Source organism: Podarcis gaigeae, assembly GCF_964106915.1.
Source record: "Podarcis gaigeae genome assembly, chromosome: 4".
Lineage (NCBI taxonomy): Eukaryota > Metazoa > Chordata > Lepidosauria > Squamata > Lacertidae > Podarcis > Podarcis gaigeae.
This window is the reverse complement of record NC_139677.1, coordinates 87678219-87704660: the sequence shown is the minus strand read 5'-3', so window position 1 is coordinate 87704660 and position 26442 is coordinate 87678219. Positions and strand designations below refer to the sequence as shown.

At 43.4% G+C, this 26442-nt stretch overlaps 1 protein-coding gene across 1 annotated transcript; it reads right to left on the bottom strand.

The window, feature by feature from the left end:
• Positions 1-20: 20 nt before the first annotated feature.
• Positions 21-10310, bottom strand: LOC310843461 (collagenase 3-like). Its single transcript, XM_083736901.1, has 11 exons — positions 10067-10310; positions 9645-9886; positions 7931-8079; positions 7703-7828; positions 6815-6976; positions 6263-6380; positions 4799-4932; positions 4280-4439; positions 2885-2988; positions 506-709; positions 21-460 (listed from the first exon to the last, which is right to left on the bottom strand). The coding sequence occupies exons 1-10, from the start codon at positions 10280-10282 to the stop codon at positions 609-611; spliced, it is 1512 nt and encodes a 503-aa protein (XP_083593027.1). The 5' UTR covers positions 10283-10310; the 3' UTR covers positions 21-460; positions 506-608.
• Positions 10311-26442: the final 16132 nt, after the last annotated feature.

Below are 26442 nucleotides of genomic sequence, written 5' to 3'. Positions count from 1 at the left end.
ACAAGATATGAATGCTCTCGTTTAAAAACATTTTTTTATTTCAGTTCCAGACTGATGGACATAGTGCTATACAGCCTCATATACACAAAACAAAGTCAAAGGAAGAATGGCAAAGAGCTTGTTCACAGAATCAAGCTGACTGGTTAAAACACACACACACAAAGACTCTCACACTCACTAGGTGGATCTACACACAGGGAAAACCCCCGCTATAAATAAGTCAGAAATTAGATTGTTATAACAAAAGGAAAAAAAAACCTATGGAAAATCGCGTAGAAAAAAAAAATCTGCTCTCTGGTGCCATCTGGTGTTGCATGTTTATAATGCATTCAAATCATTGTTTTTGACTAATGTAGTTGAGCCCACTCACCTCGGCCTGAAAAGCAATACGAGTGCCGCACCCCATAGTCGCCTTTGACTGGACTTAACACTCCAGGGGTCCTTTACCTTTACCTTGCCTCTCTCTCTCTCTCTCTCTCTCTCTCTCTCTCTCTCTCTCTCACACACACACACACACACACACACACACACATATAAAATCAAACATCTGCAGTATAATTTTTCATGGAATGCATTTTCCCCACAGTTCAGAACCTGATCCAGAGCAATCAGCACCAGAAAATGGAGGTGGTGGTCAAGACCCGCATAATTCTTTCACTCCAGATGTTGAATTCGAACTGCAGTGGTCCATTGAAAAAATATATGTAACCTGCAGAAGAAGGAAACCATTCAGATAAGATTCCTGCTTCATGTTGCTGCTATTTATTTTGGTTTATGTTACTTCTTTTTAAAAACAGTAAATCAAAAATCATTCCCCACCCCCTGCTCACAAAGCAATTTGTTGATTAAGGCTGCACTCCGAGCCTTGGATTGACTTCACCCTGAGAAGCAAACTCCATTGTCTCTTGAGATGGATGCTAACAAGCCCCACTGAATCGAATATGATTTACTTATGAGCAGACAAGTTGAGGACTGCATTGTGAGGCAGGCATGTACAACTGTAAGGTGATCACCTGTCCCACTTTACAGGAAGCAGTTCTGTTTGGAAGACAATATTCTCTTTGAAGATATCCTCTATTGTGTTCAAGTTGGTTTTAATGATAAGGAACCCTTAGGACAGAGAGAGGCAGGTACCTTGATGTTGCCCATCGACACTTTTTTTGGCCATGCCCCACCTAAACATATCTAAAATCCTCATGCACACCCCCAGTGACATATAATTCTTATTATTCAGAAAGTGAACTCCTATTCATGTGGAAGAAGCCTAAAAGGCCACTCACTATTAATAATTCATTCTTGAATTGCCCCCCCCCCAAATCAAATTGCCCCTCTGTGGGGCGTGTGCCCTGCGTTAGGAAGCAAGGGCTTGGAGGGTTTCCCTTTACTATCAACCATCTATAGGAAGTTTATTTAATGCTCCCCTGCACTCCAGGAGCCCCAAATGAAGACCCACTGTTATGTCCAAGATTAAATTGCTCAACTCCAATTAGTACAATGCATGCCTCACAAATAGATGCACAAATAGAGGGCCTTCTTGGTAGTGGCACCAGCCCTGTGGAACGCCCTCCCACCAGATGTCAAAGAGAAAAACAACTACCAGACTTTTAGAATACATCTGAAGGTAGCCCTGTTTAGGGAAGCATTTAATGTTTAATAAAAAGGTAAAGGTACCCCTGCCCGTACGGGCCAGTATTGACCGACTCTAGGGTTGCGCGCTCATCTCGCTCAAGAGGCCGGGAGCCGGCGCTGTCCGAAGACACTTCTGGGTCACGTGGCCAGCGTGACGAAGCTGCAGCTCGCGAGTCAGCACCAGCGCAGCACACGGAAACACCGTTTACCTTCCCGCTATAAAGCGGTACCTATTTATCTACTTGCACTTAAGGGTGCTTTCGAACTGCTAGGTGGGCAGGAGCTGGGACCGAACGACGGGAGCTCACCCCACCGCGGGGATTCGAACCGCCGACCTTATGATCAGCAAGTCCTAGGCACTGAGACTATTGTATTTTAATATTCTGTCGGAAGCCACCCAGAGTGGCTGGGGAAACCCAGCCAGATGGGTGGGGTATAAATAATAAATAATTATAATAATTATTTTAATCATTATAATAATTATAATATATAATATAATATATAATATAATAATAATTATATTGTATTATATATTAATAAATAATATAATATAATATAATATAATATAATATAATATAATATAATATAATATAATATAATATAATATAATATAATATAATATAATATAATATAATAATATTATTATTATAAGGCAGTAAAATGGGGGGCGAGGAGAGGAAGACCTGGGCACACCTGGCTTGTAGACCGAGCAGGCTCACAAGGCACCTGCTAACAGCGTTTCCCACCATGGCAAGATGTCGTCATCATAACAATTTCTAAATTTTAATATATACATATAAATTAACATATGTACGTTTTATTCAGCTCTATGCCCACTCTTGCCTGTTTGCAATCTAAGTGTCCACAATAACACTTTGTGATGAAACTTCAGAGACCCCAAACCGGGTGCCAAGTGCAATGGCTCCCCTGCCGCCACCCAAAGGATTCTGGGAGCTGTAGTTTGTTAAGGGTGCTGAGAGTTGATGGGAGAACCCTGTTCCCCTCACAGGATTACAGTTCTGAGAGAGGATTAGCATTAAATCTCTCTTCACTGGGATCTCTGAGAACTGTAGCTCTGTGAGGGGAAATAGGGGTCTGCTCACAACTCTCAGCACCTTTAACAAAGATCAGCTCCTGGAATAATTTTGGGGAAAGCAGTTGTCCTTAAAGTGGTATTGTAGTACTTTAGAGGCCAATCTGGGACTCTGGTTTTTCACCCCAAAATGCCAGGTGTCAACACAAATAAAATGCATACCATTCTTCTCATAAGCTGCATCCACTCGGTGACCGATCCCAGGGAAATCCTCCTCAATATATCTAGGGTAGCCTTTCTCCATAACTTGGTTCTGTTCGTCATAACTTCATTTGAGGGGGAAATAAAGTAAATAAGCAAGTGTTTTATTTATGTATAGCATTATGCATTGCAATTCTGTTCCAATTCAATGCAGCTGACGACAAAACACAAACATAACAAGTCTAAAATCTAGACCAATAAATGATACCATAGAACTAAAAAGACAGGATACAAAAAGGGTCAGCATTTCTAGCAGAAACCTATAAATTCTTGCTAGAACAAAAACATACTGAAAATGGCTGAGGGCGCATCATCTATCTCTATACAATATTGAGCATGAAATGGAGGGAAGTTCCTTGAAGCAGGTGCTGCTTTGCAAGAGAATTCTTCCCCACAATGCCTCGCACTCCAGAACAGGTAGGAGACACATGGCCAACCCCAGGGGTCTTCATCCTTGGGTTCCCAGTTGTTGCTGGACCAACTCCCACCATCCATGACCTGTGCTAAGTTGGCTGGGGATGATAGGAGTTGTGGTCAAACAACATCTGGGGACCCAAGGTTGAAGGACATTGTTCTGCCCTATTCAGAAATGTTACGTAGTGCGGATGCCAGAAGCTCAAGCTAGCTAGCATGTGCAATATCAAGGATGCAACTATTAATGGCGCAATCCTACGTGGGGATAATTGTGTTAGTTTTCCTGACCATAATGCTAGGGCTTCAATCCTGGGTTCTGACATTGCTTTCACACAGCACTACTTGTTACATTATGGATCGGGATCAATATACCTCCATGTTGTGCTAAATTTTAAATACTGTATGCTGGAATACTGCCCCAATTTTGTCATGTGAAATTAAAATGAAAAACTACAATTTTCTGGGTTAACCGGGATGCCAACGAATTTCCCCCCAGAAGCAAATAACCTGGAAATGTGTGCTAAATGTCCACTAGGCTCTGCTAGTTTTTCAGAAGTGGCTTTTACCTAATGTGAAAAATCACATAAAACTTGGGAACATTGGGTAAGGAAATGCTGTGAAAGTGGAAAAAAGTTGCCTCAGTGTGGGTCCTCCCTTGTTTGCCCATTGGTCTACTACAGCGCTAGTCAGTGTGGTGCCTCCAATTACTATTGGACTTCAACTCCCATCATCCCTTACTATGAACCATGCTGGCTTGGGCTCATGGGAGCTGGAGTCCAGCAACATACGGAGGGCTCCTGGTCTAACACATGAGTACATTGAAATGTTCATTGTACATTGAAAGTTGTTTGGTACTATAAGCAAAACGTCGTTCTTACATCATTGGAATAGTGGGGAAGAATGAGAGAGAAACTATGGGGAAGATAAGAATTTTCAACATACCTCCAGTATTTTTCTCCAGCGAAAAAGAGAGTCTTGCCAGTGTCTTTGATGTGGACAGCAGCATCGACTCCCTTCACTGATCTTGGAAAGCCCAGTTCATAAATCTTTTTAGGGTAGCCCTCTACTATGTCGTAGGCATTCAAAGCCCAGACTTTCTTCCCTGTGGATAAGTATGAAGTAATGTATTAGGATTCAACCATGTGATTGTCTTAGGCATGTTGATGTCTCACCCTTAGTTCCCCTTCTGTAAAAATTAGACTGAGGAGGATTTAATTAACTGGAATGAAGTTAGGATGGGTGGGATTGGTACACTCACACAATTATAAAGCCTTGTCGGTGGCATTCCTTTCCGAGAAAACTTCTGGGGGCCCAAGTCAGAGGAGGAAAGAACAACAAATAGGCTTGTTTCTGCACAGACTCCCATGCCCCTCTCACTGAGGCCGGTGGGGGGGGGGGAAGGGTGTGTGGTGTGAGAAGAGTCTTGAGGATCAGGCAGAGAGATTTCTGCAGAAGACCTACCCCTGAAAAGCAGCACATGGTCGTTGGTAGGATGCTCATAAGCCGCGTCAATCTTGCTTGGGATTTCTGGCCAAAACGACTTAATTTGTACCAAATCCGCCTCAACCATCTGAGGATGTAGGCGCCAAAAGAACCTATGATAGGAAGAGGGATGTTTTAACATGGTAGGCTAGCATTTTTACTGAAGTGAAAGATATTGAATAGTCCTTAAAGTGCTTCAGAAATTAATTTGCTGGAGCCATTTCTCAGACAACACAAATAATATACAAATATAATAGTTGACGAATAATTCTAAAGTCAATCATTCAAGGTACAAAGCATGTTTCTTGCCTGGAAGCTATTCCCAAGAGCTTGTGTTAACAGATTCACTAATCTGGCTCATCTTCAGTGTTTTGGAGCAGGTCTTCACAACATTCCTTTTTGCAAAGTAATTTGTGAGGCACCAAGCCAAATGCAGCCCACTAATAAGGGCTCCCTCTGCACTATACATTTAAAGTAGTATCATAAAATGTTAAACAGTCGTGGCTACCCCCAAAGAATCATGGGCACTATTAAGGGTAGTTGTTAGGAGACCCTACTCATCTCATGGAGCTACTGTTCCCTGTGAAGAGGAATTGTTTGTTAAACCATTCTGGAAACTGTAGCTCTGTGAGGGGAATAGGGCCTCCTAAGAAATCTCAGTACCACAGGAGAACCAGATTCATCCTGTAAGAAGAGCCTGCTAGAACAGGCCAATGACCCATCTAGTTCAGCATTTTGCTCTCACAGTGGTCAACCACAGATGTCTCTGAGATGCCTCCAAGTAGGACTTAAGTGCAACAGTGCTCTCCTCCCTTGTTTTCCCCAGCAACTGGCATACACTCTCTGGCAGTGGAGGTAGAGCACAGTCATCATGGCTTCAGCGCTGGGTAATGGGAGTACTTGGGTGTTAATGCTCTCCTTAGCCTTGCACCAACACCACCAGACTTTCCTCTTTTCCCAGGACTTATGTTGGGGATTGGCTACTCAGTCGTATGCTATTCACTGCAACATATTATACTGGTTTTTGAATGTGGCTTTGTATGTTCTCTCTCTCTCTCTCTCTCTCTCTATATATATATATATAATTGAAAATTTTCAGTAGGGATTAAAGTGAAGAGAACTCAAAACAAGAGAAAACAGAGTAGTGCTTATATGTTGTTTCTTAACCTCACTGTGGTTGCCTTGCAGTGCTGTTATTCTCCTTTTATTTGTACAATGCCTACAAAACTGTCTGCAGTCACGGATATAATAGAATGAATAAATGACCCTTAAGATGAGAACTGGGTTGTTTTTACAAAGGTGGCCCTATTCAACCTTTGCAATATTTGGAGGATGTGTGTGGCTGGCAGAGTGCATCTGACTGGGTGTGCTTCAAGTTGCACAGGCCTGCTCTGTCCCTAGACAAAAAAGTTTATGGATGCACGTATTTCAGTTGTGCCTCACCTGTCCTTGAAGATCACCATTTCTCCTCGAAGCTCCGTGATAGCATCTAGTGTCAAGTTTGCATCACACTTCTCAGGTGTTTTGGGGTGATCGGGATGGGGGTCGTGGTCTCCTGCACCTGTCCAGAAAAGTACATGTGTTATGCAGGAAACTATAAGCCTGTTGACTGTAGTTAGTAACACAGAGATGATCATGGGTTCATATAGCTTAGCATTTTCCACACCGATTGGCAGCAGCTTCCCAGGTTTCAGTCTCTACCTGCATGAAATGAGGATTGAACCTGAGGCTTTCTGTATGCAAAGCAGAAGCTCTATCATTGAGCAATGGTCCTTCCTTTATTTTAACATCTGAACTGGTACGCAGCATTTCATGGGATCTAATATATGGAATGGTTGTAGAAAATTGTGATTTTATATGTGCAATGTAAAGTCATACGGTGACAGATCTTGCCGCGTCAGGCTGGCGAACAGAAACAACAGGGAAATTTATTACTCATATCTTTCATTGCATATGTACACATAGGGGGGAAACGGGGGGGGGATGCAGGCATACCATATAGAATCTGGATCCCTTGTACGTCATCATCTGGAAGCAATAAGCCTTTATTTCCCGTGTATGTGTAAATTGGAAACATCAAAGCTCCTGGGTCTCTGGAATGCTCAAGTCCCAGCGAATGACCAAACTCGTGGGCAGCCACAAGAAACAAATTATATCCTAGAAAACAGCATGTGCATCTTGTTATGAAAGCTACAAAGCTTATATCACTAGGCTGCTTTAGCCTGATTCTTTTGTTTAATACCTCCTTTTGCAATGTATTAAAATATTACACCTGATAGTATTTACTACTCTTTTCTTTGCATTACAGAGAGAACAGAAATAGTATCTGTCATATGTTAATTAAATGAACAGCAAGGTAGCACATCCCTGGTTTAGTCCAGGGTTGTGGAATCTGCATCCCTTCAGATGTTATAGGACTACAACTCCCAGAATCACTGGGCATTGGCCAAACTGGCTGAGGCTGATGCGAGCTGTAGTTCAACAGCAACATTTTGAGAGTCACAAGTTTCCCAGCTTTGCTTTATCCGCCTTTAGCCTTGGGCTGCAACCCTATGTATCTTTGCTTGGGAGTAAGTTCCACTGAATTCAGTGAAGCACACTTCCAAGTTAATATGGAAGGCTCGGAGTGCCTGGGTTGCTTAAGGTATGGCACAGGCAATATGGGTAAGGAATGGCAGAAGAAGCAATATTCAAAACAACCTGTTCAGTCATTATTTACTATTTGTGAAATTGTTAATTTCAATCATTATGAATCACGCAGCAAAACAAGACAGGAGAATCTGCTTGCTAAGTAATTCACTGGTCAAACATAAATAGTGGATGCTATTTAGAACTAACAACCCACACAGTGGTAATAAAAATTATCTTCAAATCATACATTACCTTTGGAATCTGTTGACCACAGCTCGTCTTCATCAAAATGAGCATCTCCTCCAAAATTTGGCCCAGGAGGAAAAGCATGGGCTAATAATCCAGAAGGTCCATCAAAGGGATAGAAATCACCATGCTCTGTAAATGTTTGAAACAGGAATAAATATTATCAGCATGCTTAATTGCAAATCAAGGAAACAAGTAACACAGCCATTAAGACAGCAATTTCACTCTAGTTACCTTTCCTTCCAAAAGAAATCATGATATCAGCAGTACCATTGCGAATTCTAGTAAAGTTGAGTGGCGTCACATCAGACCAGACCTTGAATGCTTTCCTGAATGCTCTGTCGACTTCAGACTTTTTCAGATCAGGGGTGTAATTTAGAATCCTAGGAGAAACGCAACAAAAAAAAATCCAAATACCTTCAGATGGTTCTCTGCAAACTCAAAACATGTTGCAAAACATCCCCTATCACAATATTTCAAACGTTACACATCTCTCTCCACTGCCAATTTAGCAAATATAGCAAGCATACAGATATATGCCCCTTTCCTGTTAGAGAATGTGTAGTTTTTATTGCTGAGTTATAATAAATTCACCTTCTTTTTTGGAAGTACTGATAAAGGACAATGACCGAGACATAATGATAGTTTCTCCAGCCTTTTGATTCTACTTAAACAGGGGCCCAATGCAAAATAGGTTTATTTCGACTTGCTTTAGAACGCAAGCATTTAAATGTGTAACTTTCATTCTATGTTAAGAAGGTAGGGTATTAAACAATAAAAATAAAGTCAGACATATTGCTGGTTCAGCTAGATATTTAAAACTTTACTTCCATTCCTGCTTTTATTAGATACATCTGAGCACCTCATTCACAAAAGGTACTGTACTGTGTTTCTCTTGTCTGATTCCTCACCCGCTGTTTGGAAAAGGAAATTGAAAGGAAATTGTGTGGGGCAAATTAAATGAACTTGAACCTTATAGGCTTTGATGTTCTAGAGACAGTAAAACAGGGCATGAGATTTCCAAACATTGCACATAACCTTATTCCACATCTTGTTAGTCTGCAAAAAGCAGCACACCAGGTTGACTTCATGACACAAAATACATGCTAAATGCCTAACCCTGCTGTAAAAAAATAAATAAATGTAGTGCATCTGGCTATAACCAGAAGGTTGGTGGTTCAAGTCCATTCAGGGTTAGCTGTGGGCAGGATTCCCAGACTGCAGGGGGTAGAACAGACGACCCTCTATGTTTCTGTGATTCCATGTTGCAAAGTGTCATGCTATTAAACATATTACAAAAATAAATCCTTTATGTACTGACTCAGCTGATTTTAATGGGCCTTACTTCCACATTAGTTTATATTCTGTTTAGGAGATTAGCTGTAGCCCCATGGTAGGCTAAAATCCAGGAATAAGAAACCTGAGGCTCTGCAGGTAGCATTGGACTACAATTCCCATCATCCCTGACTATGGGCCAGGCTGGCTGGGGCTGATGGGAGCCAGAGTCTACCAGCACCTTGAAGGTCACATGTTCCCCATTCCTGCTATAAGTCTCACATATCAGATCAGAATTAGCAAACCCCCCGAGATCCTGCAGAGCACTCAAGTGACGAGTGTGCCAAACCAAAGTCTCTAAAAAATACCATGGCAGAGGTTTGGAGTTTGGATTTGATATCCCGCTTTATCACTACCCTAAGGAGTCCCAAAGTGGCTAACATTCTCCTTTCCCTTCCTCCCCCACAACAAACACTCTGTGAGGTGAGTGGGGCTGAGAGACTTCAGAGAAGTGTGACTAGCCCAAGGTCACCCAGCAGCTGCATGTGGAGGAGCGGAGACGCGAACCCAGTTCCCCAGATTACGAGACTACCACTCATAACCACTTGTGCCACATGAAGATACTGTCAAGCATCAGCGCAAATGGATCTGGACCCAGAGCCAGGTTCATTACCTGTATGTTATATTAGTGTGAGACCACTTCAGCTTTCGAGGGAAGAAGTTGTATTCCCCAATATCAGGAACGCCGCACCGTGGCTGTTGCATTAGTTCGTACGTCTCTTCGTTGAGCTTGCCCGTTACTTCCAGTCCAAAAAACGCCTGCATTTCTCGAAGTTTGGATGTGACTGTATCACCTGTCTTCCTCTGTATCCCAGCTGGGTTGGACTGGAGGTTGTAATGCCTCTTTAGATAGCGCTGGGAAGAAAGAGGGGGAGAGAGAACCAGTTAGACTTCTAATTCACTGCTATTTATTAATTTTACAGACTCACATAAGGGAAAAGGACAAGCCCCTGCTCTGAAGAGCTCAGAATCTCAGTTTTAATAGAAGAGAAGACAACAGAGAGAACAGAGCCTATTCTAGGTCCTACGTCATACCTCTGCTAACTCGAATTTCTCCCTTGTGAATTCATCGCTGTCGTCTTCGTCTGATATGGATATCGGCAGGGCCAAACACCATGATATGCCCAGCAAGAGAAAGAAGGCCGCTGCAGCGCTTGGATGCTTCATGATGAATGCCAAGGTTTTGGAGCTCTGATGGTTCAGCTTATAACGTGCTTTGGCTTTTATAGAGCTGCACTGGTGATTCATCATCTCTCAGGGACAGGTTACAACTTCCGAGTGACTGTAAAATAAACATGCTTGCAAGACTCTTTCCCTGCTCTTCTCCTCCTCCACCACCACCTCCCTCCCAAGAAGTCTTGGTTTGAGGAATCTGTTGACCTACTGGTGGTGCAGAAACCATGACTTCACATAAACACAGTCTCAGCATATTCCCAGGTGCTGTGGGAAGAGTTGAGTGGGGCAAACAGCATTTTTGATTATGTTGCAATAACTTTATTTGACCTCTCTCTCTCTCTTGAAACCATCCTTCTTCCCTTTTGTTTTCAATAGACAACTGCATTGCAAGCAATATGGGAGCCAGAAGCTTGGCTTAAAGGATTTTTCACCACATTTCTGACTTCCACATCTGGGCACGGGGATTTTCTCGTGTGATCATAAACTCCAAATGCCCCTAGCCTCTCAGTCAGCACTGGTGGCCTTGCCTCAAAACGTATATTGTAGAGCTGAAAAACCTTTCAGAAAAGGACAACCTATATAATCCAGGGGATGGAGCAGCTCCCCACTAGCAGGAAAAGTTGCAGCGTTTGGGACATTTAAGTTTAGAGAAAAGTGGCTTGACAGAAGCAGGGCTTTTTTCAATCAGAATTCACAGGAACTCGGTTCCAGCACCTCTCAGGCAGGTGCCATTGTCATTATAAGAGAACAAGGGAGGTGTTGATGGTGAGTTCCGGCACCTCTTTTTCTAGAAAAATAGCACTGGATAAAAGGTAAAAGGTAAAGAACCCATGGATGATTAAGTCCAGTCAAATGCGACTATGGGGTTGTGGCGCTCATCTCGCTTTCAGGCCAAGGGAAATGGTGTTTGTCCACAGACACCTTTCCGGGTCATGTGATCAGCATGACTAAACCACTTCTGGCACAACAGGACACCATGACGGAAACCAGAGTGCACAGAAACTCTGTTTACCTTCCCCCCGGAGCGCTACCTATTTATCTACTTGCACTGGCGTGCTTTCGAACTGCTAGGTTGGCAGGAGCTAGGACAGAGCAACAGGAGCTTACCCATCACGGGGATTTGAACCGCCAACCTTCCAATTGGCAAGCCCAAGAGGCTCAGTGGTTTAGACCACAGCGCCACCTGCATCCCTTTTAGCACTGGATAGAAGTAGAGAAATGGTAGAGAAAAGGTTCCTTTTCTCTTGTAACATTAGAACTCATGGACCTTCAATGAAGCTGAATATTTGAAGATTCAAGACAGATAAAATAAAGGACTTCTTCACGTACCTTTACCTTCTGCCTTACAGTCAGAATAACATATTTACAAATTTGTTTGTTTGTTTCGCTGTTTTATTAATTGCACTTTTGGCTCCCATTCAAAAGTGGCGCTGGTTAAGCGCCTTCAGGAGGTGGCAGGAGAGAGGGTGGTAGATGTCAGTGTGACTGGGTTGGACTGTGAGACCCTTTCCTGGGCTATTACAAATTTAAGGCCTGCTAATGCATAACAGCATGGGCTGATTTTGTGACTGCGCTATGGGAAGGTTTCCAAGATATCATGTGCTTGTGTGTGTGCTTCAAGTTATTTTGTTTGAGTTCCCTTGTGTTGGCTATTTTCTTTTACAAAACTGTGCTCCTTTTGAGGATGAGCAATGCAAAAGTGAAATTAATAAATAAACGAAATGAATAAACCTGTAAAAATTTTGTTTTGACTATAAGTCAGAAGATGAAGCAAATTTAATGCTTCTTCCCATAATACTTTGAATGTTTTTGTGTGTGGCCCTTTTTTGCATACAAAACTTCCAATACAGTGAAAATAGTCACTTCTGTTCAATGATGTTCTTTTGAGAATTAAGATTTCCTATCAAAGGCTGAACCTGTTGGTCTGTGTATATTACATCAAGATTGTTTTTATTACTTCCGGACTTTGTCCATTATTCCCCATTTAGTCACTAAGTATTTTGCTGCCCGCTATACATCCAGACTGTTGACAAAACCATAGTCAGACAGGAAACAGTAGTGGTTAAACTTCAACCAACTTTTTGGATAATAACAGCCTTATATGAAGTCATGCCAAAAGAGCAAAAACAATGGAAGGGGAATAGAATTAATCAACGGGCTAATTTTCTAGTTTCGTTCAGCATTACGTATAGCAGTTATACAGGGAAATCACCAATCATATCATGAATTTCCCCTCCATATGTTTGCAGAGGGAAGGAATTTGGACAATATAGGAGATTTACAGAGTGGTTGTGTGCTCACTCCCTCTTTTATCACTCCACATTTGCTTGAGTCATAGGTGTTTATATTTATTCATTACACTACATTAACCTTTGGGAGGGTCTGCCTTAGCGTAAAGTAATGGGAAGCAGTTGTATCAGGCTTAAGGTTTCAGAAGGAGTGTCATTTTCCTGTCTGCGATCGCAATCTCTGTGTGGGTTTTGTACTGCATTTCTGGGGTATTGCTGTGGAATTATTTCTGTAAGTGCAGTCAGGCAACCTGCTCAAGGCAGTCCTCATGAATCATAGAATTGTAGCGTTGGAAGGGACAATGAGGGGCATCTAGCCCTCTGCAATGCAGGAATCTTTTGCCCAACATGGGACTTGAACCCCCAACCCTGAGATTAAGAGCCTCAGTTTGTTTAGACATTGCCAAAGAGCAAGTCTGCACACAAATAAACAACCGGGACACGGCATCATTTTCAGGGCTGGCCAGCCCATGAGGCAGCAACCGCCTCAGGTGCAGAACAGCCTCAGGTGTCCCAGCCTGCAATTCTTCATCCATTTTCATGTACTTTTGGTGCAAGTAATCCTGCAACAATTGCATACCTAGATGGCCCATATAGCTCGTTTACCTAAGCTAGGGTGGCTGTGTGTCCTGCTTTACAGAGGACAGTCTTCCCACCAATTTAAGTCCAGTATAAAGTTAAAGTTCTCCAAGAAGGATTAGACAAATTCGTGGGGAAGGTCATCAATGGCAGGAGGCAGCAGTGCTTATGAATAGGTAAAGGTAAAGGGTGCCTGGATGGTTTAGTCCAGTCAAAGGTGACTATGGGCTTGCGGGGCTCATCTCGCTTTCAGGCCGAGGGAGCTGGTGTTTGTCCACAGACAGCATTCTGGGTCATGTGGTCAGCATGACTAAACCACTTCTGGTGCAACAGGACACCGTGACAGAAACCAGAGCGCACAGAAACACTGTTTACATTCCCACCACAGAGGTACCTACTTATCTACTTGCACTGGCATGCTTTCATACTGCTAGGTTGGCAGTAGCTGGGACAGAGCAACGGGAGCTCGGATTTGAACTGCCAATCGGCAAGCCCAAGAGTCTCAGTGGTTTAGCCCACAGCGCCACCCGCATCCCGCTTCTGAATACCACGTGTTGAAAACCATGGGAAGAGAGGGTGCCCTTGTGCTCATGTTCTGCTCCTTGGTTTCCCACAGGCAGCTGGTTGACCACTTCTTGCATTTCCTACTATGGTGAGATCTATTGCATTTCCATTTAATTTGTAGTCACTATTTCTAAACTTGCATTTATACATATAAGTTATCATATGGAATTTTAATGCAGTTCTGTCTTTTTCTTTTTAGTTAACAGCCTAGCCTAGCCTAGCCTAAGGCTGTTTTGGGGTCAACCCACATATCAATGCATTTTTTGGATCATGTCTGTTGGAACTCAGAGATGGAGCTTCAGTACGCATTAAGCATACCAGTAATTCTTGTCCATATACTACACATTGGGTCTTTCTAAACCGGTTAACATTACCCAGGGTGAAAAAGAAAGCCACACATCTTACATTACGAAAAACTGGAAGTTCCCAAAATCTGGGTAAGCAAAATATTGATGCAGCTGTAGTATTTGGAACGTGTGTGCGGTCAGCTGGATTGATGGGAAATATCTGAGAGAACGGGGAGGAGAGCATTTTTCCGGAGGGAAAACATATCACTGGGCACTACTCAATGTTTTGTCCCCAAAAGAGGTCTGTGAGAGGATGGTGGAAAGGAGGAAAATCCTAAGTTGCTGTATTAGTACTAGTTATTAAAAGAAAAAAGTCAGATCCAAAAAGTAATTACAAAATTCCCACAAAGAACTATCACCTGTGCCACATTTGAGTTGATTGAAACTGGGATTTAAAAAAGCTGTATTGATGAACAGTTGGAGGAGTTGGCTATGATTAGCCTGGAAAAGAGAAGACTGGAAGGAGATATGAGAACCATCTTCAGATATCTCAAGGGCTATCTCAAGGGCTATCCCATGAAAGAGGGAACAAGCTTGTTTTCTCCTCCTCTGGAGGAGTAGGACTCAAACCAATGGCTCCAAGTTACAAGAAGGGTGATGCTAGCTAAACATCAGGAAGAATGTTTTGACAGTAAGAGCTTTCCAACAGTAGAATGGACTTCCTCAGTAGGTTGTAGAACCTGAATCCATGGGTCCAAGTTACAAGAAAGGAGATTCTGACTAAATAATACGAAGAACATTCTGATGTGAAGAGCTGTGCAACATTAAAACAGTCTTGCTTGGGAGGTTGTGGACTCTCCTTCCTTGGAGGTTTTCAAGCAAAGGTTGGATGGCCATCTGTCATTGATGCTTTAGCTGAGATTCCTGCATTGCAAGGAGTTGGACTGGATGACCCCTGGGGTCCCTTCCAAGTCTACAATTCCATAATTCCATGCAGGTTATAAGAGGGGAACCATTGCTGGTATCTGGTTGGAGAAAATGCAATGGAAGCCACCTTCTTTGTATATGTCTAGGCCTCGGGTCAGCAACCTTTTTCAGCCATGGGCCGGTACACCATCCCTCAGACCATGTGGTGGGCCAGACTATATGGGGGGGGGGATGAACAAAATCCTATGCCCCACAAATAACCCAGAGATGCATTTTTTAAAAAAGCACACATTCTACTCATGTAAAAACACGCTGATTCCCGGACCGTCCGCAGGCTGGCTTGAGAAGGCTATTGGGACGCATCCGGCCCACGGGCCTTAGGTTGCCTACCCCTGGTCTAGGCCCTGGGGCAGTGTCCCTGCAGCTGCTCTAAGAACTTCTGAAAATGACTCTGTCTTGCTGAGAGAGAGAAAAAGTAGAGTTGATACTTCAAAGCAGATGGTCATGATGCAAAGTTGGAAGAAAGGAAGACTGGTCAGCCTTAGGTTAAAGAAGTCTGGGACAGATATGTATTGCCAAAGATCCAGGCAGAGATCTGAGCTCCACATTAGCCACACAATCATGAGTAACACGGTGCTGTGCTGCAATGGTGTAAATATGATGCACTGTCATGGCAGAGAAACCACATTTGGGTGGTTTGTTATACTCTGGTTTTGAAAGCGCTTATGGCAAAATGGTCATTTTGTTTTACTGCAGTTCACACATGGCTGCAGATTAAAGAAACCACATCCTTTAATCTTCCAGTTATTTGGGATAGGGGAGAAATCCGGTTCAGTTCACATTTTAACGTGAAACGGCCTTATGCACAGTTCCTGAAACAAGGTGTGAACCGAAACACAGCTATCCTTTGAAATTCACTCTTTGAATTTTGTGGTGCAGTTCTCCAAGCAAATAAGAGGCACATAATGCATACATAAGGTGTGCACAAAACACACACATTAAGGCATTATGTTAGGGGAAATTGCTTGCAAAAATGTGCATTTTAGGGGAAATTGCATTTTCAAAAGAGTATAAGGAGAAATATCCACTAAAATGCTGGTGAATTGTAATAAGGACTTTAAAAAAAATAGTGCAAGTTGATGTGGAAATGTAGGCTGGAAAAATGGAAAGCTGAGAGAAACTTAATCGGCATGACTGCCATTCACAAAGCACAAGGGAAATGTTTTGATGCCCTCTTATAATATTAGTATAAAGCTGAATGTTGGAAGATTCGAGACAGATTTCAGGTTAGGACAAATCTCTGTATGTCTTAGCTTTTTGACTCATTTGTTGCTATTTCTTGACAGAACATATATGCCAAGAAAGACATATTAGGATTACAACTATCTTTATGTGATTTATTGCTATGCAGTATGGTACAACAAATCCTTTACTGTTTAGGAGGCGAATGGATTTGCCTTGTCCCATCCAGGTGTATGGTTGAGTGATGAGATAGCAAAGAGGACAGTTTGAATCTGGGTTTAGGACAGATGATGAACTTCTTAGAGTGCTTTGTGAAACTATTTTTTACAATAAACAATTCCCATTTGTGTGGGCAACTCATAACCTGGTGAGAGAAAAGGCCTGAAATTGAGTAGTTAAATCTCCCTAAGTAAAAATAGACATGACATTTAAAAATGTCACAAAAACTACATGCACCTAAGGTAAGATATTTTATTTGAAGCTCGGTCTTGCAAAAGTATCTTGCTGTAGTGTCAGCAACTGGCCTTGAATAATAATCTCTTAACCACAGGCATGGGGTTTTTTTTGTTAAACAATGTGATACAATGCCTAGGCCTGGAAAAAGATTGTGCTGTTTTCTTGCAGATAAGAGATGAATCAAGCTACATGTCCTATATAAAATTGTCCTTACAATTTGATCAACCACAAGCACTTCCCAAACATGCAGCATTAGATCTCCATGATCTATTGCAGGGGTCAGCAAACTTTTTCAGCAGGGGGCTGGTCCACTGTCCCTCAGAAGTTGTGGGGGGCCGGAGTATAGTTTGGGGAAAAAAATGAACAAATTCCTATGCCCCACAAATAACCCAGAGATGCATTTTAAATAAAATGACACATTCTACTCATGTAAAAACATGCTGATTCCTGGACCATCCACAGGCTGGATTTAGAAGGCAATTGGGCTGGATCCGGCCCTTGGGCCTTAGTTTGCCTACCAATGATCTATTGCATAAGCCTAACCCAAGCACCAGGGATGGCCCAATACATTTTGGCACCTAAAGTGGACATCAAAATGGCATCCCCCTTCCTACCAGGGAAGAAGGGGCAAGGGAGGATCGACATTAGGAACAAGGGGAGAAAGAAATATGGACATCGGGATCTGTTGCCCTGGTGGATTCTGGCACCTGAGGCAGCCACCTCACCTTGCCTCTTGGCTGGACTGGTACTGCCAAACACTCTGTTCATCCAGAGGCTCTACTCTGGATTTTCCCCTCCCCAAAAAAAGAAATCAGGTGACTGGAGAGAGGTCCCTTTCAGCCACGGCATCCCATTAATGGATTGCCCATCCCAGAGACGCTCACCTGGCACCAATTCTGATGTCACTCTAGGGCAAGGTAAAGAGGAGCTTGTATCTCACCCGACATCCAGCATGTTATGCCAAGTGGTTTTAACGTTGCTTTCAATTTAACATTGTGTTTTTATGCTGTTGCTTTTGCACTGCTTTCTGTTTTAAATCATTATTTTACCGTATTTTTCGCTCTATAACACGCACCTGACCATAACACGCACATAGTTTTTAGAGGAGGAAAACAAGGGAAAAAACATTCTGAATGAAACAGTGGATGTATCATTTTTGTGCTTCATGCTGTGGCCACAGACATGTGATCTGATGGTGAATTTGGGCTGACCCAATGCAAAAATCCTGAGAATCCCTGTGCATCCATGGTTTGTAACCACGTTTTTGCACCATTGTAGCCCCAGGCAACAGTGGGTGCGTGATTTTTGGGGGGCAGGCTGTAGCCATGGACATGCTATGTGCTCTGATGGTGAATTTGGGCTGACCCAATGCAAAGACCCTGAGGATCCATGTGGATCCATGGTTTGTAACCACTTTTTTGCACCATTGCAGCCCCAGGCAACAGTGGGTATGTGATTTGGGGGGGGGCAGGCTGTAGCCATGGACATGCTATGTGATCTGATGGTGAATTTGGGGTGACCCAATGCCAAAATCCTGAGAATTCCTGTGGATCCATGGTTTGTAACCACGTTTTTGCACCATTGCAGCCCCAGGCAACAGTGGGTGCGTGATTTTTGGGGGGCAGGCTGTAGCCATGGACATGCTATGTGCTCTGATGGTGAATTTGGGCTGACCCAATGCAAAGATCCTGAGGATCCATGTGGATCCATGGTTTGTAACCACGTTTTTGCACCATTGCAGCCCCAGGCAACAGTGGGTATGTGATTTGGGGGGGGGGCAGGCTGTAGCCATGGACATGCTATGTGATCTGATGGTGAATTTGGGGTGACCCAATGCCAAAATCCTGAGAATTCCTGTGGATCCATGCTTTTTAACCACATTTTTGCACCATTGCAACCCCGGGCAACAGTGGGTGCGTGATTTTGGGGGGGCAGGCTGTAGCCATGGACATGCTATGTGATCTGATGGTGAATTTGGGGTGACCCAATGCCAAAATCCTGAGAATTCCTGTGGATCCATGCTTTTTAACCACATTTTTGCACCATTGCAGCCCCAGGCAACAGTGGGTGTGTGATTTTTGGGGGTGCAGGCTGTAGCCATGGACATGCTATGTGATCTGATGGTGAATTTGGGGTGACCCAATGCAAGGATCCTGAGAATCCCTGTGGATCCATGCTTTTTAACCACATTTTTGCACCATTGCAGCCCCAGGCAACAGTGGGTGCGTTATTTTTTTGGTGCAGGCTGTAGCCATGGACATGCTATGTGATCTGATGGTGAATTTGGGGTGACCCAATGCAAAGATCCTGAGGATCCATGCTTTGTAACCACATTTTAAGTGGGGAGCGAAGGAAAAACAAAGAAGGGACATTAGAGGGGTTTGCAGAGAAGCAGCTGGCTAAGAATGCAGGAGAGGGTTTTAACGGGAGGGAGGAGAGAAAGGCAAAAGTTTCCCCCCACCCAAGCCAGCCATCTCTCTCTCTCTCTCTCTCTCTCTCTCTCTCTCTCTCTCCCTCCCTCCCTCCCTCCCTCCCCCTCTCTCTCTCCCTCCCCCCTCTCTCTCTCCCTTCCCCCCTCTCTCTCCCTCTCCCCCAGCAGCACTGGAGCTTGCCTGGAGGGGAGGGGCTTTCCCTGCTCTTTGTTCCGTTTCAGCAAACACAGCAACGAAACAGAGGAGGGTGGGCAGTAAGACCCTGAGGCAGAATGCAGGAAAGCAGCCGCTTCCTCTTTTCAGGTTTCGCTTCTCCGTGCAGCGTGCAGCGCCACGATTTGATTTTTGCATGATTTTTCGGCTCCAGGGACCACACATTCGCTCTATAACACGCACAGACATTTCCCCTTCCTTTTTAGAAGAAAAAATCTGCGTGTTATAGAAGGAAAAATACGGTATTTCATTTCAACTCTATATGCCACACTAATAGTTTTTTTCCTAAATCATGCTGTAAAAATATTTTAAACAAATTAAAATTCTCAAAGAAACTGCTTGTTTTTTTAGTTGTTTAGTCGTGTCCAACTCTTCATGACCCCATGGAACAGAGCATGCCAGGCACGTCTGTCTTCCACTGCCTCCCACAGTTTGGTCAAACTCATGCTGGTAGCTTCGAGAACACTGTCCAACCATCTCGTCCTCTGTCGTCCCCTTCTCCTTGTGCCCTCCACCTTTCCCAACATCAGGGTATTTTCCAGAGAGTCCACTCTTCTCATGAGGCGCCCAAAGTATTGGAGCCTCAGCTTCAGGATCTGTTCTTCCAGTGAGCACTCAGGGCTCAGGGCTGATTTCCTTCAGAATGGATAGGTTTGATCTTCTTGCAGTCCATGGGACTCTCAAGGGTATCCTCCCACACCATAATTCAAAAGCATCAATTCTTCGGCGATCAGCCTTCTTTATAGTCCAGCTCTCATTCCATAAATCACTACTGGGAAAACCATAGCTTTAACTATATGGACCTTTATCAGCAAAGTGATGTCTTTGCTTTTTAAGATGCTGTCTAACTGAGACCTAAAATCAAACCTTTGTGAGGTACCCAGTTCAGCACCACAGCCATTATTTTGTTTTCACTTATGCTGACCTAGCATTCATTGCATCTAATCTCTTGCGAACTGATAAGGCCGTACTACAAGGAAACCTGAGTCATGTAAGATCTTGAATCAAGTCAGACCATGCTCGGCTAATCTTGTCAAACAACAGGAAGTCCAATGGAACCTGAAACTCCCTCTTCTAATATTCCCTGAGGGGAAAAGAAGTATGTGAGATACCTCTCCCACGTGGTCATTTATCTGTGATTCACTACTGGGCTTTCCACAGCTAAAAATAACTCACTGATGGCACCAAAACCAAAACTTTTGAACTGAGCCAAAACCACCCTGCACCACGCCCGCCCCAACCTGGTGTGTTGGGAGAGTAGCCATTTAATGCTGCCCCATTGCACCAACCTGTCCCATCCCAAAATAGATGCAAACATTTTGTCTTTTTTAAAAAAAAGATTTATGATTTTCAAGTTTACCTTCCGCCGTTTACCTTCCTGCCTGAGTGGTACCTATTTATCTACTTGCACTTTGACAGGCTTTCGAACTGCTAGGTTGGCAGGAGCAGGGACCGAGCAACGGGAGCTCACCCCGTTGCAGGGATTCGAACCGCAGCCTTCTGATTGGCAAGCCCTAGGCTCTTTGGTTTAACCCACAGTGCCACCCGTGTCCCATAATCTGGTTTTAATAAGCCGCATAAGATGCTCACAAACCTCTCTATCCCATCGATCAGAATCATTGCTTCAGGGGTCAAGTCTGGCTTCAGGGATCACCAGCCGGCCATCTCTGGTCTGTGGCAAGCGTAGCTGATAAAAATCATTGCTTCCCAGCAGAGATGGCCTATGTAGGTCACACACCATCACCTATGTCGAGAAGGCTAGGATGGTCAAGGAACAAGGTCATGCTCTGAGCAAGAGCTGAATGCCAAGCCTCAGCTGTTTTCGTTTCTTCCTGAAAGGCTGCTTTGTGGGGCAGTGGCTTGTCTACTGTTACACCACAGCCTTTAAATAGAATGCGTACCTGTCTCCTTATTGCCTCTGCTGCTATTTATGCTGGGCTTTTCTTACCACTCATACTGGTAGGAGAGGACAACTCTGGACTGTTTAAATTCCAAGGAATAAATAAAATTGCAAAATGTGGAGATGTGCAAAATCTGAAGGATAAATACATTCCAATCCACTCATTAGTCTGGGAGGGATGAGTCAGGTCAGTTCCCATCTCAATTTACAAAAAAATAAATTCCTCAAATATCCCTGGAGCAGGGTTCAAAATTAGCAGGGCGCTGGATGCATTTTGTGCCTAAAGATTTTCCATTTGCGAACACCTCTAAAAGTCTGGGTGCCATTTGTGTGTGCCTGACTGACACTGAAGGATTACTGAAATGTATTTGCTTTGAAGCCTCAGAGAATATGCTAAGAACAGACAATATGTTAAGGAGTTCAACAATAAAGAGTGTTTTGAAAACTGAAGTATGGTACCAATATTTTTATTGTCAACACCAAATTAAACTTGTATTAACAATTTCTGTTAAAAAAATGTGATATTAACTATGTGTGACTTATGTGAAATGCATATTATTTCATGCTTATCAAAATAATTAATTAAATGTGTCACTGACCCACCCCCCCAGTGGCACCTAGACATTCTGTTTTGGCACCCACAACCAGAAGCTATTTGGCTCCTAGTTTTTCTATCTCAGTTTTTAATACTGCCCCAGTGTGAGGTTAAAAAACTCCTGTCCTTTGATGTGTTGCAGATAGATTTCAGAAGGAGAAGGAAAGGGGAAAGAATACTTTTCACCTACGCTTCAGACAAGGGTGGGCACATGTGCCAATTTCAGCTTCTTCCAGTTTCCCTTTCTTCCAGTTTTCAGTTCAGCTCTCCACATTTTCACACTGGTTTGTGAAAATTCATTTCAAAGCAAATTTCTCTTAAGGTACAATATCTTGTATCCAAATATAGCCCAATACACCTATTTTTCAAAGCAGTTTTCTCCAATATAAGCAGTTGTTATAGTATGTTCACGAATATGTGCTCTTTTATGCACACCTTATTTAGTGTATGCCTTTTCGTAGACATTACTTTGCTGCAAAACTGCATTGCACCATTCAGATGAATGTCAAAGGATGGTTGTGTTTTGCTTCACCTATTGTTTCGGAAAGTACTTATTAGGTAATTTCATAATTTTATTACGGTCAAAGACCAGCTCGAAAAGCACAACTAGGACAGCTTTCACAAAAATAAAATATACATTTAAAACATTGTACAACAACAGCTTAAAGATTAAAATTTGAGATAAACGCATATACACATAAAGACCTAAAATTTGGGCTACCATACAAATTGGCCCTGCCACCATGGAGGCCGACTTGGACTGTTTTCCTAGTGAACTAATTTGTTTCAGGGGGTGGTCTGCGCCTGCAAATCTGCGTGCAGAATCTGGCGACCATCCAGGTTGTCTTGTGGTCTTTACCTAAGAGGAGAAAATTGAGTTTAGACTTATCCAAAGGTTAGCAAGCCTCTCCAGCTGAGGGTCAATGGTATCGCTGCATATCTTGTCATAAAAGGTACATCTAAAGAATAAATTCTCGGGGCTTCCTATTTCCACTAATGGGCAGGTACAAAGTCTCTCAGCATACGGGACTTTTCCAAATATTCCTTTCAAAACTAGCGAAGGCAAGGCCAAGCTTCTGGCTAGAGTAAAGGCCCTTCTTGTGTTTCTTGATGCGAGAAAATAGAGGTATGCTGCCAGGGCTGCAACATATTTCTCATTTTACTAATTACTGTATTTTTTGCTCCATAGGACGCACTTTTTCCCTCTTAAAAACTAAGGGGGGAAGTCTGTGCGTCCTATGGAGCGAATGCAGGGGGGAGGCAGGCAGGAAAAGCCCCCAACACAAGTTTCGCGCGGCTCTTGCAGGCTTTTCCCCAGGAGGGAGAAGGGACTGACGTGGCCAGTCAGTCCCTTCTCCCTCCTCGTAGAAAAGCCCGCAGGAGCCGCACACTCTTTAAAGGGTGCGGGGCTCCTATGGGCTTTTGCGGGAGGTGGGGGAATTGCAATAGCCGCGCACAGCCTCTCCAGCCGGGGAAGGCTGTGCAAGGCTAAAGAGGAAGCCAAGGCAGCGAGTGGGATGGATCGCGCTTGCTGCCTTGGCTTCTTTAGCCACACTTCTGAAAAGGTTTAGCTCCCGGCTGGACAGGTTGTGTGGCTATGGCAGAAGCCACGACAGGCAGCGGGATGGATCCCGCTCACTGTCTTGGCTTCTTTGCTCTTTCGGGCTGGGGGGGGGGAACCTGGGCTTCCCCTACAGCCCCAAGAAGCTCTGGGAGAAGTGGACAGGCTGCGTGCAGCCTCTCCGCTGCTCTTTGGGGCTGGGGGGGAAATAATATATATTTTTTCTTGATTTCCCCCTCTAAAAACTAGGTGCGTCTTGTGGTCCGGTGCGTCCTATAGAGAGAAAAATACAGTAGATAAGTTTTCCTTCAGATATGAATCGTATTGATCTACCCGCATCCCTAGTTAGAAAGTGGTGCCTGCCATGCTTGTTAATACCAACTGACATGTTCCAGCAGCTCTTAAATTGCTGCCTAATCTGACCAGGAGCAAATGTGTGGGAACTTGCCTCTCTCTGTATACAAAAACCACAATGCCATCTGGGAGTCAGCTGACACCCAGTCAAACCCAGTCAGCTCTGCTGCATAGGAGTTGGCTGGCATCTCTCCTATGGATGTAGAAAGACTGGAGTCTTTTTCCATGCATTGGAAATTCCCAGCAGGGAATATTTTCTGACTCTGCATTTTTGCCAGATGTTGGAAATAATAACATAAACATGCACAAAATCTCCCCCAGATATCTTCTTTCTGCACGGCTGGCTCATCTTCAATTCATGGTGACCTCAGGCTAATAGTCACATTCATGTTTCGGAGACAACATTGGCAAGCCGCCATGAAATGCCACCAAACGAAAATAAGAACCGGAGCAAAAACCACAAACACAAATAATATTATTGCAATGCCGCATAGAGGAAGCGGAACACCACTCAGAACATACATTTTTACACAAGTAAAATAAAATGTGTTTACAGCTTTGGCCATAGAAGGGGGAGTGATATCATCATCCCGTAAAATGTTGAGAAAGCCAGGGTGGTGTAGTGGTTAGAGAGGCAGAATAGGACCCGGGAGTAAAGGTAAAGCTCACCCCGTCGCCGGGATTCGAACCGCCAACCTTCTGATTGGCAAGTCATAGGCTCTGATTTAATAAAGAGAAATCTTGCCCTTGTGAAGAAGGCTGTGATCATGTGACCTAACCCGTGTGCTGCCTCTGCCTGCTGCCTAGGTGCTGACGGGCAACATCCAGGCCTCTGCTCTCCCATTTTTTGGTTCTTCATCTTGAAAATGCCTGGGCTCCTGCTTGGGGGCTTCCCACAGGCATCTAGCTGGCTGTTGTGAGAACAGGGTGTTGGAAAAGATGAGCCTTTGGCCTAATCCAAAAGGGATCTTCTTATGTTCTTATGGACTGGACAACCCTTCAAAAAGAGGAACATCATTTGACAGGTTCTCAATTTTCCACCCAAGCCTCTCACAGGTCCCGTTGTTTGATTTCGGGGGACTTGTACACAAAATGCCCCAATGGTTTCTGTGCCTTGCTTGAAAAACTCTTAGTTCCATGATCCAGATAAGAAGCTATGCTCTATTCACTCTTTCCTGGCAACTGGGAAATCAGTTATTTCCTGTGGGTGATGTCTTTCTCCCCACCTGCAGCATGACACAGAAGCCAAGTTACCTCTTGGTTGAGGTGGCCTAGGCCTACCGTTTCCACTTCCCACTTGGAGAAGGACAGAAATGTGTGGTTTGCCTTTCCTGACTGCAAAGTACTGACAGCGACAATTTTTGTGGTTGCCATTCCTGGCAAAGTTGAGTTTCTAGGAATGTCAACCCCATGTTTTGAGGGTAAGGGTGAGCTGGCAGCAGTAAGATTATCTTACAACCCCAGCAAAAAGGGGGGAGGGAGGGGGAGCAGAGCCAGCCTAAGCAAGAACTCTGAGAGTGTAGTCAAATAAATGCAAAGGGTTTCAACATGTCCTGGAATGATAAACAGCAAATAATTGAGAAAGACCTTGAAGCCACCTATGGCTCAGTGAGCTATTTTGCACGGAGGGGGGGTCATTGAGGTGCTTTGTGCATCCACGTCTAATCTTGCCCCTTTCTAAAAAAAATAAAATAAAATTGGTATGGGTTTTTCTTTTTGCAAATCTACCAAATAAAAAATAAAATAAAATTGGGATTAAGGGGTTTTCTCTTTTTTTAAAATTATTTTTTAAAGTAATATTTATTAAAGGTTTAAGGGTTACAGAAAGAAAAAAAATAAAACGCAAAATTAAACAAAACAAAAAAACACATCACAATAAAGAAAAAAACAGAAAACACTACTTATCTTAACAAAACAAAAACAAAGACAGAAACAATTAAAAACACAACGAATATTCCCATAACTTATCTTTCATTTGCTTGTTTCATTGACCTTCTCACACCTCCCTTTTTTGTATTCTAGTTCAGTTAGCTATTTCAGCAAATCCTTTCCATCTTTCTCAGTTTTTGCCCTATAATTTGTCTTGACATAATCTAACTTTACTTTTCCTCATTTAGCCAATTAACAATCTATTTTTTACTTAATCCTTTATAACATTTCTGCTAAAGCCAAATAACTTCATTCCAACATCCTTCTAACATTCATTAATTTTACAATGTTTCTGTAAATAATCTTTAAATTTCTTCCAATCTTCCTCCACCGACTCTTCTCCCTGGTCTCGGATTCTGCCAGTCATTTCCGCCAGGGATTAAGGGGTTTTCTCAAGACGGTGGAGAGTGTGTGTGCTGTGTCTTTTTGGGGTAGCGGTGGTACTTCTCATCCTTCTTCTGACAGGAAGTGTTCTGCAGGGGGAAAGGAAGAAAAATGGGCAGCCAATGAGGGTCACTTTTGGGGGGAAGGGAGAAAAGTCCCTATTTTCCATCAGAGGAATGTTGGAGGGTATTGACAATTCACTCACCAGTATTAAAGTAAGACTCAGCTCCTAGTCTAGTTGGCTTCTGTACAAGGAATGGTGGTGACGCCATCTTGTTCTTGGCCTCAGGCTGGCCTGGGATAAGGAATGGAAAACCAGGCTGGGGAGAGAGGGAGAATGAAACAGGTTTGCTAGAATTCTGACCAGGAGCACTGCACACTCCATCCTTTTGTTGCATGCCCCACAAGCACTTTCTTAAATCTCATTACAGCTAGCAGTGTCTGTATTTCAGTCCAAGTGCAATATTCATATCTGCACCTTTCGGATTAAGCGCATCTCTTTTATTGAAACGGTCTCCAAGATG